Source organism: Panthera onca, chromosome X (assembly GCF_046562875.1).
Source record: "Panthera onca isolate mPanOnc1 chromosome X, mPanOnc1 haplotype 2, whole genome shotgun sequence".
In the NCBI taxonomy this organism is placed as follows: domain Eukaryota; kingdom Metazoa; phylum Chordata; class Mammalia; order Carnivora; family Felidae; genus Panthera; species Panthera onca.
In genome coordinates, this window is record NC_138357.1 from 28,089,086 (window position 1) to 28,105,721 (window position 16,636).

The 16,636-nt window shown below is 43.5% G+C and overlaps 1 protein-coding gene and 1 long non-coding RNA gene across 8 annotated transcripts in view; one reads left to right on the forward strand and one right to left on the reverse strand.

Moving 5' to 3' along the window:
- GRIA3 (glutamate ionotropic receptor AMPA type subunit 3) overlaps positions 1-16,636 on the reverse strand; it is a 267,210-nt gene that overhangs the window by 124,676 nt on the left and 125,898 nt on the right. For all 6 annotated transcript variants that reach the window (XR_014136764.1, XM_081792968.1, XM_081792967.1 and 3 more), the window contains one exon: positions 8,747-8,934. Coding sequence is in view for 5 of the 6 variants with exons in the window: in XM_081792968.1 (XP_081649094.1) it covers positions 8,747-8,934 (188 nt within the window). In the remaining variant the exon portion in view is untranslated. The remainder of the gene's footprint in view (positions 1-8,746; positions 8,935-16,636) is intronic.
- The window catches only part of LOC145714004 (uncharacterized), a 162,304-nt gene that overhangs the window by 117,025 nt on the left and 28,643 nt on the right, over positions 1-16,636 (forward strand). The window lies entirely within an intron of this gene.

The following is a 16,636-nucleotide window of genomic DNA, read 5'->3' on the forward strand; positions in this document are numbered from 1 at the left end:
TCTCTCTCTGCCCCTCCCCTGCTCACACTGTGTCTGTCTCCCTCAAAAATTAATAAATAGGGGCGCCTGGGTGCCTCAGTCGGTTAAGCCTCTGACTCTTGGTTTCAGCTCAGGTCACGATCTCACGGGTTGGTGGGCTCGAGCCCCGCATCGGGTTCTACGCTGATACTGTGGAGCCTGCTTGGGATTCTCGCTCTCCCGCCTCTCTCTGCCCCTGCCCCTCTCACTCTCTCTGTCTCTCTCAAATAAAGAAATAAATAATTTAAAAAATAAATAAACTTAAAACAATCTTCTGAGTGATGGGAACATCACTCTCTATCCCAGTTCCACAAGATACTTGATTAACTTTCCATAGCATTTAAGCCAGTCAGGAAGAGATTCCATTGCTGTGAAAAAGCTCCCTCCTCAACCTGCCTCGCCAAACAAATGTCATGATAGGCGATTGGAAGAGCTGTATTTACACAGAATGAGACTAGAGTGTTCAGGAAACCCTACTCTTCAGCAATAACCTGGACACGTTGACAGGGGCATTTATATTTTTAGGCTACGAGAGATACAGGTGAATAGAAGCGGGCTCACCCTTAACGTTTTTGGAACCATAGCAAGAATACAAACGGAGGGCCACGGTCCATATATTCAAATGTTAAAAAGTCCCCAAACAAGGCATGCCTTGGCCTGGCTTGTGTATCTACCTGTTAATCCAAATAAAGAGGTAGACTGAAGTAAGCTCAAATGACCAGAAATGGAATTTGTTTAGCAACTGCAGAGGGATTGCTGTTCCAGGAAACACAATCTGTAGTGCGCTCCAGGGGGTCTGTTTGGAGTGTGGGGTGAGCTGTGTTTATGGGCAAAGTGTGCAAAGAGCAGGGGAGGTCCAGTCAGGGCCCGAGCAAGACGTTTATCGGCTTGAGGACATAGAGAGGTTCTTGCCGGATATTCTGGTTTTCTACAGAGTCAGGCACTTATGGGAAATTTGTCTTTCAGTTCTTGTTTCATTTTCCTGAAGGCGCATGGGTGAGATTTCTCTATTTCACATCCTCTCTTTCCGTTTTAGATTGACATCCTTTCACACGCCCAAAGCTCTGCAGGCCACTCTCTTGAAGTAGATGAGGGCGCTCAAGGGGTCAGGCTTTCTCAGGCCAGCCCTACTCCCTGTGAGATCCAGATACGCTGCTGGGGCCGGTCAGGGTGGGGTGGAAGCTGAGCCCAGGGAAGCTGAGAACTCCTGCCTGGAGACTGGACCCGCCTGAAGCCGGGATGGGGTGGACCTGCCCAGTTCTCCAAGAAGCCAGGGACAGTAAGTTCTCAGCCCCAAGGGTCACTTTTCTGACCGGAGTTGGCCAAGCACTTCTACACTGTGTCTTCCAAAGCTCCATCACTCAAGTGCAGAGGGAGGGGGCAGTTACCTGGAGAAACTTATCTGCCAAGATCCTGCATTCAGGCCGATTTGGGGAGGCCAATCCGGAACAAGATTAGCCACTTTTCTCCTATTTCCTATGGCATAAGTTGCCATTTTTCCCTTCACTGCCCTGCCCTTCAGCCACCCCCCCTTAACCCCATGTGCTTTATCTGGGGAGCCCGGTTTGGCTTATGTGTCCCTCTCCCTGTTCCCCCTGATGCCCAGCCAGCTAGTAACCTTTCAAAACGTCTCAAGACCAAAGAGGGGGAGAAAAGTGTCTGTGTGTTAGTGTTGGCAGTACGAGGGGTCCCTCTAAAGCACGGAGCTCCAGGCCGTGGCTCCTCTCGCCTGGGTTTAAGGGTGATGTTGAGTGGGAGTGAGGACCATGCTCCTAGGAGCACTGCTGCTCAAATCCAGTGGCCCAGAAAAGCTCTGCACCCACCCCAAACACTTCTCCTATGGGCATTCATGATTTCCCAGAACAGTTCTATCTTATGCTTGGTTTTCTGGGGGTTAATGAAGGGAAGAGGACGTGCACCTTCCAGACTTTTCCGGTTACATTCAGGTTATTCCCTAGCAAGAGAAGGGGGGAAATGGGCCACATCTAGGGCAGTTCTGGGTAATATAATGGAGACTGTGGTTCTTTACCTGAGAAGAAATGCACACAGATGGGAATGCTAGTTGTACTTGTATATCAGTCTGATAAAGTACCTCTCACAACGTATTCCTGCTCTTGTGGGGCCCATTGCGTAGTTAGATTGTTTTGGCACCGTAAGTAAATGAACTTGTTCATCATAAATGAGCTTTTCACCAAAGGTAGGTTGAAGGGGCATATTTTTAATTCTGTGTGTTAATGGAATATGGATCCTCGTCAAGTGGAGAAAAGGTCTGCGGAATGCTTGTTGTTTAACAATATTTGTTGTAAACAAAGCTGCTCCAGGCCCCAGCGGGATGCTTATCTCTTATAACCTCCGGTGGAATCTACTCTGATTGAAAACTTCAGTCAGACCCAAGGCTGATTAGTGCAGTGATTAACAGCATTTGGAGTCAGACTCCCTGGGTTCACATTCTGGCTCCCCCAGTTATTAGCTGTACGACCTCTATGTTTGGTTTCCACATCTGTAAAATGGAGGTAATGTTCCCACCTACCTGCTAGGGCTAATATGGGGATTAACTCAGGAGAAACATATAAACACACATACCCACACACATTGATTCAAACGGTATCTGGAACACTGTAAGCACTCAATACCTATTTGCTATTTAAAGTGCCCGGTTGTCCCATGTAGCTCAAGGTTTCAATACCTTTAACTATTTTAAGTGATGCCGAAAAAGTGATGCTGGTTAATTCTCAAATAGTCCTCGCGCTTGTCAATCACTACGTGTTACCCAATGTCACACTGGAGAAAAAATAGGTCGTGTAACAGGCTAAACTCACACCAGTGAGGCCTGAGGCTAGCTGAAGTCTTAAACTCTGTTCTCATGTGAAGACCTTAGGTTGGACTGATATCTCGGAAAATCCACGAAGACACGTATCTTATTTCATCTTCACAACACAGGAGGATTACATGAAAGGAAGGGAGTGGAACCATCTGTCAAGGTGAGAAAGTTGAGCCTCAAAGAAAGGAAGTCCACCTTCTTCGAAGTCATGCAAAAGAGAAGTAACAGAGCTAGGATTTGAAGGCACATCTATCCGATTCCCAGGCCGGTGTTTATTCACCTGTATGACAAACAAAACACTCCAAGAAGGCATGCGGACCCAGCTGTCTTAGGGGCTGGTAAGTCAGCGAAATGGTCTACGAGGAACATTGAAAGGAAGGGCTGGGGCAAAGCAAGGAGAAAACCCGGGGGAAGAACTGGAGGGTACCACTGTGTGCTGAGAGGAGGGTGAGGCAAGGAGCAGGCCTGAGGCTGTATAACATTTGTAATTCACTCGACCTCGGCCTAGCCATTTGCCACAGTGCTCTAATGACCCCGATCGCTCTACACACTTTGGAGTGAGCACTGTCTCCTTTGCGGTATAGCCTCATACTTTAGAAGGGCCCCTGATACTGTGTATCTTGCTTAAACTGTTACCTTTAGAGACCTGACTGACTCTCTTGGATGTTTCATTTCTTAAAATGACTGTCTTTGAAGTGACAGTCAGAGTTCTCGACTGAAAGGAACGCAAAGGTTTGACCTGCTTCAGGATTCTGTCCTCAGGAAGTGGTGCCTTCATTCACATCATCCACGATGAGGTGATTTTAGCCTGAAATATTTCCAGGGGATATTGTATATTCTGCACTTTTTCCCGGGAGTAGCACGTTGCCACATATTGGTTTGGGCCCTGCTAAGTTTGCATCTGCCATCGTTCGAGCGGGGCTATGCTGAGATTTACCTTTGAATTATCGATGGAGAAAATAAGAACGTGCTAAAGACCAAAGGGCAGGGGGTGTTTAAATGTCTTTAAAGAGACAAGCTTTTAGCCATCCAATGGATGGGCAACTTAGGCAATATCCTTACCTATTCATTAAACCGAATCTATCAGGATATTTACTTGTCCACAGCCAGGATGGACTCAGAACACTTGTCCATTCTCGAAAACAATCTTAAAACTATTCTAGATTTGACTTTTCGCTACTTCGGAATGGCCTCACCTTCCTATAGCCTCCACTGGTGAGATTTTACGTGCTTCCAGTTTCCTCTCTCCTTGTACGGAGCCCTTGAATGCCGACTCTCTCTCTGGTCCTGGTGAAGCTCATTTGTGCTGGTACCTCAGGCAGGCAGAACGGTTGGTCAGTGCCCACTTTATGCGAACTCTTTCTACTTGGGGATGGTGATTAAACTGCCTCTTGGTTCTCTTTCACCAGGCTAAACAACCCCAGCTCCATTTAGCCTTTCCTCGTAGGGGCTATTTCCTAACGCCTTAATCATTTTTTGCTGCCGTTCTCTGGATCTTCTCCAGTTGCTTTGCAAGTGTTTTAAGATGTAACCTGAGGAGTAAGCCTAATCTAGGGTTTGGCTTCGGCTAAATATTTAACAAATTGCCTTAGAAATTGAGGGAGGTGGTTCGGTGTAGGGATAAGAGCACTGGACTAGGGGTCAGAAGACCTCAGTTTGTCCTTGTTTGGCCACTTACTAGGATTGAGCGGAGTGCCACATTTGGGTAAATCATCGTAATGTCTCTAAGCATCAATTTATCATCTGTAAATTTGGGATGGATGCATCTGCCCTGCCTACCTCCCGTAGCGAGGCTCAAAGAAGATAATGTATGTGAAAACACATCATTTAGTATCAAAGCACTATACAAACACTATGTGTCAGACACTTTTCTAAATGCTTTGCATATATTAAGTCATTAAGGTACACTTATCATGCCCATTTTACAACAGGAAATGGAGGCACAGAGAGTTGAGTAACTTGCCTCAGGTCACACAGCTAGTCAGTGACAGAAGCCATGCAGATTGGCTCCAGAGTCCATGTTCTGAAACTCTCTGCTATGCTGCCTCTCCAAATAAACATTAGATGTCCAACAGAGCCGTATTGGTTTATGGAACCTGACTTTCAAAAGCAGTCCACAGGTATATGCTACTGGGAAGAAGGATCTACTCCATCATGGATAAGTAAGTCCATTAGAGACAACCTTTTCTTGTTTTTTTTTTTTTAATTTAATGTTTTTATTTATATTTGAGAGAAACAGAGACAGTGTGTGAGTGAGGGAGGGGCAGAGAGAGGGAGAAGCAGGCTCCAGGCTCTGAGCCGTCAGCACAGAGCCCCCCGCGGGGCTCAAACCCACGGACTGTGAGATCATGACCTGAGCCAAAGTTGGATGCTTAACTGCCTGAGCCACCCAGGCACCCCAGAGAGGCAACCTTTTCAAAAGTGAGTGTTTAGACTGGTCATTGCATTAAGACAGCTGTCCACCCATGGGGAGGGCCTGATGAACACAATCCGGTTTTGGGAATGCCATGTCAGGTCAGATCAGTGGTTCATTTATCCTAGTACACCAAAATCTCCCTGTTTAGATTCACAATCTACAGTTTCTAAATATTCTCTATGAACCCTGACAATCTTTCATGGCTTCATTTGTTTCCAGCTCTTGTTCTATGTGAATTCTTAGAGCTATAAATTTGGAATACTTTCCTTATAGTTCAACTGTTCAGGAGAGATATTAAAGACAGATTAGTACCTAATTGAGTCTTTTTTTTTTTTTTTTTGCTGCTGCAGTCTGAAAGTTTGAAAGAGTTCAAAAAAGAGCTTTGGAAAGAAATGTTACAAGAATTTTTATTCACCCTGTAAGTGAACATTCACAGGGAAAATTAGAACCTATATCATGAAATGGGGAGGTTATGCTATATAACACTGTGTTGAAGACCTGTTTATATTTGAAAGTTGTACCATATTGAGGATTTTCCAGTCACACCCATGGGATATAGAGTATAATATGAAGTTTATGCCCAAATCAAATCTGTAGGGAATAGTGTTACAGCGATGTAACAGGCTCTTCGACCACACATAGTGGCATGAAGTATCATTTTATGGGAGATATAGAAGTTTCCTTTCATGAGGGACACCTGGGTGGCTCAGTCGGTTAAGCGTCCGACTCTTGCTTTCGGCTCAGGTCATGATCTCATGGTCATGAGACTGAGCCCCGTGTCGGGCTCTGTGCTGACAGCGTGGAGCCTGCTTGGGATTCTCGCCCTCTCTCTTTGCTCTGCCCCCGCTTCTGTACTCTCTCCCTCTCTCTCTCTCTCTCTGAAAATAAATAAATATAGATGAAAAAAGTTTCCTTTTATGAGAATAACCTCAAAGTTGAAGACACCTTTGGGGGATAGGGGCATCTTTTCTAAGAACTTAATACGAAGTGAATTATAAATGCTATCATCTAGCCAGGATCTGTATACGTGAATTATGAGAAGTTTGTCGAAAGAATGGTTAGAAACCAATGAGAAAAGCGACATCTCTCTATTTTAGCATTTAATTCATTTTTACAATGTTTCCTCTAAAGAAATATCATGTTGCATTCGTTGCTTAATGTAAATAATTTGCTCAATGCGAAATCTATCTTCACATAAAAAATAAATTATGGCAAATTCATGATATCATCAGAAAGAGGCTTGAGCCGAGAGCCACCACCTTAAACCTTTGCAGAAACGTGTGCTCTGATAATCTTATCATGTGGCTGCCGGCACTCGTTTTGCCTCTTCGTGGAAGCATAGCAAAATCACAACAGAAGTGACTTAAATGTGCTTGTGCGATATTCATGCATTCATCCGTCCATCCGTCCATCCACCTATCCGTCCAGCACTGTATGCCGGGTACTCTACCGGACACTGGAGACACGACTGTGAACAAGACAAACATGGCCCCTACCTCATAGTACTTAGGGCCTCATAGAAATCCCTTAAATGGCAGGAAAACGATCATGAGTTGACGGTTCTGTAACGAGTCTTTGAAAGAGGGGGGGATAATAAGTGAAAGGAGCTCTTTAGCCTTACCTGGCTACTGCCAAAACGTTTCTTTGAACAATGTTCCCTAAAAAATTGTACAGGAAGCATTTTGAGGGATACTGTGGATGTGCAGACCGAGGAAAGGAAGATAGAAAGTGATGCATGAAAAGAGAGAATGGGGTTTTTCAATAATGTTGGTGTAGTTTGCAGTACTAACGACTATTATTTTCTATGGCAGTGTATGTCTTTTGAAGCAATTATACCAACCATGTGAGGTAGAGCAAATTTTATTGTCCCCATTATGGAGATGAGAAAACTGAGGCATTGGTATTTTAATTGCCCAAGATCCCCAGAGCTACATAAAATTCGGAGTTCACCCACTGAGTTTTCTATGGCATCGTGCCGAAGAATCCCAGACTCCAGGGTAAGATTCTGTAAAACCCAGAAGACTTCATGGAATGCAAGATATTCAAGAAGCCAAAGTTCCTAATACAACAGAAGGAAAACAAAGTACAACCAGGGGGATGTTCCTGTGCTTTAGGCTATTAAGTAGGTCACCCACTAAAAGGCTATTTTGGTATAAATTTTAGAGGGCGTGTAGTGCATACACCAACATCACTGACCTGATTCTTTGCTTTCAAGATCTAAGAAAATCAAAGGCTTTTTTTTTTTTTTGAAGGGAGGGGTGGATCATTTGGGTAGCTCAAGAGAATGTTAGTTGGGAAATCTGATTTAGCCAGGCTATGCTCTAGATTTCCTGTGAGCTGTGATTCACTAGAGGTGATGCCGTTCTTAGGAAGGGGACAGCTTTGTGGCTTTGTATCTCTACGATGCAGGGTCAGCGATTTCTCTCTTCCTTCCTCTCTTTCTTTCTCCCTCTCTCCCTCCCTTTCTCCCTCCTTCTTTCCCCTCCTCTTCCCTTCCCTATTTTTTTTTTTTTTTGCATTCTCTTCTTATGGGGGCATATCTGACAAATTGTTAATATTTAATTTGCTATAAAACTGCTTTCCCAGGCGATGGCTGCTCACTCTAATTTCAATCTCCGAAGCTATTTTGGCCCCCAGGTACGCTGGGATCGAATTAGAATGGAAATGTTTCCCCTACAGTTTTGTTTATGGCAACATAGGCACTTTGTTATTAACTGGAAAATTGAGACTTCCGAGGAAAATAATACACTTACATCACGTTTCACTTGGACTCTTTACTCCAAACAGAGTATCCATCTGGCTTACGGTGAAACATTTCTTCTAATATTTTTTAGTCTTAAGTTCAAATACCCGAGCTTTGTCGCCTTGTCACGTATGCATTTTGGCCCACTGAGTGGTATTTTCCCCTCAGTCTAAGTCTTTTTCAACTCGTTCACATTTTAAAAACCATAAACACTTTCCCCCCCTCTCACATGCCGTCCTACTTCCACAACGGTCTACACATTCTCTCTGCCTCTCTCTGGAACCAGAGGGATATTCTGCAAAAAATATCCACAAATTCGAACCCAGGGAATGCTGCCTTGACAATCTGCAACTAGGCCCCTGAAACAAAACCCTACCCTTCTGCCCTGCCTAATCCCTTGTCCGTCCCCTGCAGGGAGGAAGGCATGGAAAAAGAAGGGGATTACTTTGAAGCAGTCAGCTGTCCATGAAACAGAGGTGTAGAAGGGTGTGTTTATCTGATAGGTAGCATTAAATTGCAGAGACTTCCAGATTAATCATGGTATGCAATTTTCAACAGCTTAGATTTGCTTTTCTTTTCTTTTTTTCCCCCTGCAGCCACTGGGGAGGAAAAAAAGAGATTAGAGAGACTATCAAAAACTGTTGGCAAATCTAGTCCGTTGGCTACTTAATTTATTAGCAGAGACGGGAACTGCCTGAGGTTGATGATTTAACATGTCGGCTGGGGGTGGAATAAATCTCCAACGTACCTGTTCCAAAATTGTGTTAATCCTTTCGACTTCACAGTCAATCAAGTATCGCTTTTCCTGCCTCCTGTCCATTTCTTCAATGATGCGCCTGAATTCTTGGACGTCCTTTATGTTTCCCACAGACCTTGCTGTCACTTGCCAGTTGTTTTGCACGGCTGCTTCCATGATCGCTTGGAGAATGGAAAATCCTGAAAGAAGGAAGAACAGTTACGATGATGTTTTTCTTTTTTAAAAATCTTCCTGTAGGTATTAAAGGTTCTACTGAGTTTCTATTACAGTCCATTGGGTCCCTTTGAATCATATCCACTGTGGAAAGCAGGCTTACTCATAATCCCAGCTTTACCCATCCACACAGTCGGCATGTCTATCTTGCTTTAAAAGAAGAATCTAGGGGCGCCTGGGTGGCTCAGTCGGTTAAGCGTCCGCGGTCAGCTCAGGTCATGATCTCACAGCTCGTGAGTTTGAGCCCCAGGTCGGGCTCTGTGCTGACCGCTCAGAGCCTGGAGCCTGCTTTGGATTCTGTGTCTGCCTCTCTCTCTGCCCCTCCCCCACTTGCACTCTGTCTCTCTCTCTCAAAAATAAATAAACATTAAAAAATTAAAAAAAAAAAAAAGAAGATTCTACAACTTGTGGGCACCAGGCTGGGCGTTTATCAAGGCCAGACTTGAGCAATCACAGCTGAATTATAGTACCTAACTGTTTTTATTCACGTGCGTGATCACACTATCTGTGGCCTGAATGCCAAAGCTTTTTCCTTGTTTCTGGCCTCAGTGTTTCCTGTTGCAGCTCATGTCTTTCATCTTCCACTAAACATTCTTTGGAATGAGAAATAGCTTCAGTAGGGGGGCGCCTGGGCGGCTCAGTCGGTTAAGCATCCAACTCTTGATTTTGGCTCAGGTCGTGATCTCACGGTTTGTGTTAATGAGCCCTGCATTGGGTTCTGACCTGATAGCACAGGGCCTGCTTGGGATTCGCTCTCTGCCCCTCCCCTGCTCATGTTCTCTCTCTCTTTTTCTCTCTCTCGAAAATAAACAAATAAACTTACAAAAAAAGAAATAGCTTCGGTAGAGATAGAACCTTATTATAATATGGCTGATTCCTACATGGATATCACTATCCAACAAGATAAATTATGTCTCTCGAGTAAAATAACTCTAAGAAAACCTGACAAAGACAGTCTATAACAAAGATATCATACTGGTCCTTTGATCACAGTTTTATGAAAAAGTTCAATCATGTTAAGTCTTCCTGAGTTCTTCCCCTTTCTTAATGAAATTTGCCAGGGATTCTTGGTTCCTTTTTAGTTAATTTACATCTGACAGCTATTACTCCTAACACCCTGGATCTAGGCTGAATGGGAAAGACGGAAAAGATGTGATGCTAAGTTCTGGGTAACCCTGTAGGAGGTAGCGTTTGAGAAGTTGGGAGGAGCGGTGTATCTTAAAGTGGGAGCCACAGAACAGCACAGGGTTTTCCATGTTCTGGTCTTTTAGAGAACCGACATCTCTAACACGATATCATGACTTTATTTTTGCTTCTGGGAGGAATTCATAATCTGAGTGTAATTTCGTCGAGTACAGACATCATTTTACTTGGATATGGTCAAAAGCAGCTCCCTTATTCCCATAAATTTAAATTGTTTTCCATTTCTATTTAGGTGATAACTAACAGAAATGGGTAATGGGAATGGTTTGCAAAGCCAGAACGATCTATGGCATGGCAATTTGGCCACTGGCGCAGTAGAGAACGGAAGATCTCGGTGCCCTTTGAACACATTCCAGGGCTTGTCCGATAGTGTAAGCAAGCTAGGGTTGGGAATCTTCGTCACTGCACCAGAGAAAATGGTATTGACATTTGGAGAGCACGCTTCAGGGAGATGGCAGCAGTGACTCAGCCGGTCATTATGACTCCTTTGTGTGCTGGGTGTATGCAGGAAGAAGATCACAAATGAGACCCAAGCACTTGGTAATTTCCAAATAAGCAATTTCAGCACAGGAGCTCAAAATTACAGATCAGAGTAAATTACCATTGCTTTAAATGTTAATTCTTACTCTTTTTAAACCAACCACGCATATTTATTCCTCAGATTTACATTTTCGTGTGGGTTTTCTGTGTGCTCTCCGCTTCAGTGGGAGTTGAGGGCACATGGCGGGCCAAGGCATGGGATTAAGAAATAAACAGGAAGAAGGAGACGAAAGTATTTGAAAATCTTTCTTAAGCACTGTACAATCAGGTCTCATTATTTTGAATCCTACTAATTAAGAATTTATGAAATTTGGCAAGGACGAGGTTGAATTTTACTTCTGTACGATTTACGAAGAAAGTATTGGCTAAATAATTAATAATGGAAAGGAAATTACATCAGGGAGTCTCTGATATGTTTAAACTTTTTCAAAGACCCTTTAGCAAAAGACAAGGAATTTCTGTGTATTGAGTCAAAATCTACATTCTTAAAATTTCTATTGGCTGATCCTATTCGGCCACTTGGGGTGACACAGATAGGTTTAGTCCCTTTTCCATGTGACGGTCCACATTTATTAAAGACAATTAACACATCTCCCCTTACTTTTCTTTTCTTCAGGCTGAAGATGTCCCAATCCGACAGCATTTACTTTTATGACATGATGATAGGTTCCCTTCCTGTTGCGTCTCTCTCTCTTATGGATATTTGTCAATATTTTATTGATCCTGTTAAATCAGATGTGATCTGACCAGTGTGGATGACAATGGGATTATTGGCCGCTCTGATATGGGCTGCTATTTTAGCAGCCTAGGATGGCTAATATTTGTAAATAGCCACATTATATCGTTCATTGATATCAAGCTGGGATTCAGCTAAAGCATGTCGCTTCTCTCCATAATGACTGCTACATAATGACTCAGCATCCAGGCCTCAACATTCACTCCACTGCGACCTGCTTTGATCTCCCTTTCTTTAATCCCTCACCTCATACCAGTCTGTACTTCTCCCCTATGTTCACATTCACTCAAATCTGGAAGATGGTTTTGCACCTTTAGTCAGTATTCTCATTGTTACCTGCTCAAGGCAAATAGACCTGTATGTCTCATTTGCCCCTACCTATAGACCTTTGTGAATGATTCTCTTCCCCCATGAAGCTTCCCTTACTGACTTCTCATTCATTTCTCCAGAGACGAGTAGACCGGAATGCGAGGGTAATCAGTTACAAACAATAAAGAAGCCGACTGGAAGACCTGTATGACCGATGTTTAAAAATTCCAAATAAAACTGGATAAATTATAGTACAGATACCCGGAATGCTATGCTGCTGTCCAATCTCTATATAATAAAAGATTTGTGCAATATTTTTTTCATATAGAAAAAAGCTGAAAATAGCACTTAGAGTGTAATTCTTTTTTTTATTAAAAAAAACCCAGGGATGCCTGGGTGCCTCAGTTGGTTGAGCGTCCGACTTTGGCTCAGGTCACGATCTCGCGGTCGACGAGTTTGAGCCCCGCGTCGGGCTCTGTGCTGATGGCTCAGGGCCTGGAACCTGCTTTGGATTCTGTGTCTCCCTCTCTCTCTGCTCCTCCCCTGCTCATGCTCTGTCTCCCTCTGTCTCAAAAATAATATAACCATTAAGAGTTTTTTTAAAAAACCCATATATTTGTATACGTATAGAAAGAAATGCGAAGAATTGGCAATAGTTATCGCTGAGGTATAGGATTACAGAGAACCTCTACATGAATGGCCACTTGTTTGTGTTAATGTTCAACTGTTTCACAAGAAGCAGTATTATTTTCAGTAAGTACAAAAACAATAAAGATTAAAAAATATGACTCAACGCTGTCCTCTCAGAGCATAAGCTCCTGGAAGACGCAGATGACAGTCGAGTGTAGCTCTGCACGCGGTCCACTGCCACAAATAAGAGGCCTCTTAATAAACACCGATTTTATAGATCTTTTTATACTTTTGTTCTTTGAATCATGTGAGTGTCTTACCTACTCAAAAATTAAATAGAGAAAGCCACTGATTTTTTAATGAGCTGGAGGCTGGGGCCTCCTGGGCTATGAGCCTCGCTCCCGTTTTCTGAGGAAGTCAGAACCGTGGCTTCACACTGCAGAATCTTCTACCGTCGCAGAGTTTCCCCGTGTCAGCTCGAGCATGTGGCTGTGTACCGGAGAGCCCTGGGGGACGGTGCTCACCTCAGTTCCGTACGCGTCCGTGAGTAATCCCCCCAAAAAGCTTTTATTTGTTTTTGTACCTAATTTATTATAGTTTGGCTGTTCCCTGTTGCAGCTGCCCAAAGAGAGTAGATATGAGTTTGAGGGAGAAAAAAAAAAAGAAAGAAAGAAAAGAGAAGTCTGTCTCTGGAGGCAGAGCAAAAGCAGGCGTTGGTGCTTGTAGGAGGTGAGGCGCTTAACAAAGCCTTGGCTTTGTAAAAATAAGCCTGCTGTTTTAGCAGCTTTAGAATTGTCCTCCACTCTGTGTGAGCTTTCGCAAGCCCAACTTTGTTAATACTGAAAGCGACTTTCGTTTGAGCAGCAAATTCTCTCGATTCCAGACCACTGTTGCTGTCCCCCTTCTTTCTCTTCCTCATTTGTAAAGACTAGGCGTGACCACATAGGTGACTGGGCGAATGCTGGGTTGTCATCTGAGTTCAACCAGGAAAATGTAGGAGCATGACAGCAGAGGGGAGGCAAGGTGATGGTGGATGGAGAACCGGGCCACGGCTAATGACAACCCAATCCTGGTTGTTGGGCTATTCTTGCTAAACAAGGAAGCCACTGTGGTAAAGGCTAGTGGGGCTGCTGTGCTGTACCACCCAGATCCCCCTTCAGCACCAAAGGGCCTATTCCTTTAGTTTCTGGGAAGGTTGTTGGCTGAGGAGAGCTTCCCGGCTTCAGGTCCTGCTCCCTCCGCAGAGTGGCCTGCATCCAATGACTGCTCATTACAGGATATAAAGGCACAACCCCTTTAACCCAAATGGGATAACGCTCAAGGGCCATACCAACTTCAGAGCTCCCTGAAGGGTAGGCTGAGGCCTTGTTAGGACTGCACTACCACCCATCTCCTCCTTCTGCTCAACCCTGCTTCCTCCTTTTTCTCCGCCCCCCCCCCCCCCCCCCGTGTCGGTAGTGAAGCCACACCCCAAGAAACTTTAGCATGCTGATCTCCACCTCAGAATCTGCTCCCAGGAATTCAGTCTGAGACTATTGGATTGATCTCATGACAGGGGAGCAGAGACACGAGTCTCTCAAATCTACAATTGTCAAAATCATTTTCACAGGGGGAAAGGTCAGGATTTTGTTCACTATACAAATGAAATGAAACACTGCTCCACGCCGAACAAATTTGGTACTTGATCTAAAAACAGAAGAATGACAAACTTGCCTGTCCTGTGTCCCATTCTCTCAGCATTCTGTCCTTTTCCAGGCGCCAGTGTAAGAACGGCTCGTGGCTTAATGTCTTACCCCTCCAGCTAACGCAGCTGCATTTTAGCAGTGGCCTTCACACAAGCAAATTTGGAAGGAAAGGAAAAGGACTGTTGAGCATCACCTTGGGGGCTGCCCATTCCATGAGGTCATTCGCATGATGACTCTGAAAGGTGGTGATGTGCTTAGTGGGCTTCAGACTGTGACATTTAACACACGAATAGCTGGTAGCTGGTGGGTATCTTAGAGGCCAGTGGGGAATGGTGTCAGGTCCATCCTGCCTATGTTACCTAACTGAATTCAGCTGAGGAAAGTGTTACTCTGTTTTTCTGCATCTTTTCTTACCTCTGTGGCTCTCCACTCTGGCCGCACATTACAATCACCTTGGGAGCTTTACAAAATGGCTGTCCAAGCTTCACCCTGGACCGATTAAATCACAAGTGGTTCCTGGGCTTTATTTTATTTTAAATTCCCTGGGTGATTCTCACATACAGCCAGGGTTGAGAGCCGTTGACCTATTCTAATAGCGACCCAACACAATGAGGAATGTGGAAGTGGGTTTCTTTTCTCAGGTGTCCTTCATGACTGGAAGAAAGGTTCTGGGTGAGAAAAGTATGATCCAAGAAGGGATATTACCATCCAGAAACAAGCAACCAAAGGCACAGGGTCAAGAGGGGAAGACTCAGGCCAGGGTTACGAATCGCATCTTCCTGTGGTAAATGAGGAATCTGCGAACACTGAGTATGTGGGAAGCAGACCCTAATGTATTCAGAACACTTTACGGATGTTTTTCTTCTTCTGGGGTAGCATCTGGGTTTTTCTTTCTAAGTATAAAATTAATATGTGTTCATTTTGGACATTTGAGAGGACACAACAAATGTAAAAAAAAAATATGAGTATGGGTGACTCTTGTTCCTCAGGGATAACCACTGTTAACATCTGATATTTCTTTCTATTTTATTTTATATAAACATACTGCATGCTCTTTTTTTTTTAGTAAAACAGATTGTACTATTTGTGTACTTGTCTTTAAAAAGCTAACATTATAAGGGCGGCTGGGTGGCTCAGTCGGTTAAGTGTCCAACTCTTGATCTTGGCTCAGGTCGTGATTTCTTGGTTCGTGAGATCGAGCCCAGCATCAGGCTCTGCACTGATAGCGCGGGCCAGCTTGGGATTTTCTCTCTCTGCCCCTCCCCCACTCATACTCTCTCCCACCTCTCAAAATAAATAAATAAATAAACTTAAAAAAACTAACATGATATCTTGAACATTGTCTTACGTTAGTCCATGTTTTCAAACATGGCTTTAATGGCTACATAATATTCCATCCCTTAGACATATTTAATTGTATTTAAACATTCTCCAGTATGAAAATTTCGATGGTTTCTTGTCACTCCCTACTACGAATAATGCTGTGATGACAGCATTCATACAGCATCTCTACTTATTTCCAGAGGATAAATGTCTAGAAGTAGGAATATCAGGCCAAACAGTTATGGACATTTTTAAGGCTTCTGATACATATTGCCAAATTGTCATTCAGAAAGGTTGTACCACTTTATGTCCCCATCAGCAGAATATGTGATTACTCGTCTCTCTTCACTTTTGTTAGCATTGAATAATACATGTGCCCATTTGATAAAGGGGTATAAAAAGATTCTCTTTCTTTTTAGCATTTCTTTGACTGTTAGTAAAGTTAATGACTTTTAAAACTTTTTGTGTCCATGTTTATTCCTTATTTTGAGAATTTCCCATTTATTTCCTTTGTTCAGATTCCTACTGTGATATTAATGGCTTTCCTTTCTTTCTTTTTGTTATTTTTTTAAAGTAGGCTCCATGCCCAACGTGGGGCTCGAACCCACAACCATGAGATAAAGAGTAGCATGCTCTACCAACTGAGCCAGCTAGGTGCCCCAATGGCTTCCTTATTGATTTACAAGAGTCTTAATATATTAATGATAAGTGTCTGTAACATATGTCACATATATTTTAATTCAGTTTATTTGACATGTAATGTTTTCTGTGACACATTTTAATTAACAGAAGTTTAACATTTTATGCAATTAATATTCCTGTACATCAAAAAATTATGTGGGGTGCCTGGGTGGCTCAGTCAGTTAAGCGACCGACTCTTGATTTTGGCTCAAGTCATGATCTCACGGTTTCGTGAGTTCAAGCCCCATGTTGGGCGCTATGTGCTGACTGAGGAGACTGCTTGGGATTCTCTCTCTCTCCCTCTCTCTCTGTCCCTCCCCCGCTCATCTCTTTCCCCTCTCAAAAATAAATAAATAAACTTAAAAAATTATGTGAGATGAAAGGAGGCAAATGAAAATTTCTCTTCTGCTCTTATTCCTGTGCTCACCTGGGCTTTAAACCCGAAACTTAGGTGAACCACTCTCTTCATTTCTTACATCTTTGGTCTCCATGGAATTTCAGATAAAATTATCTTGTATATTGTGGCAAAGTAAGTGAATGGGGGAAGCTACATATGGTACA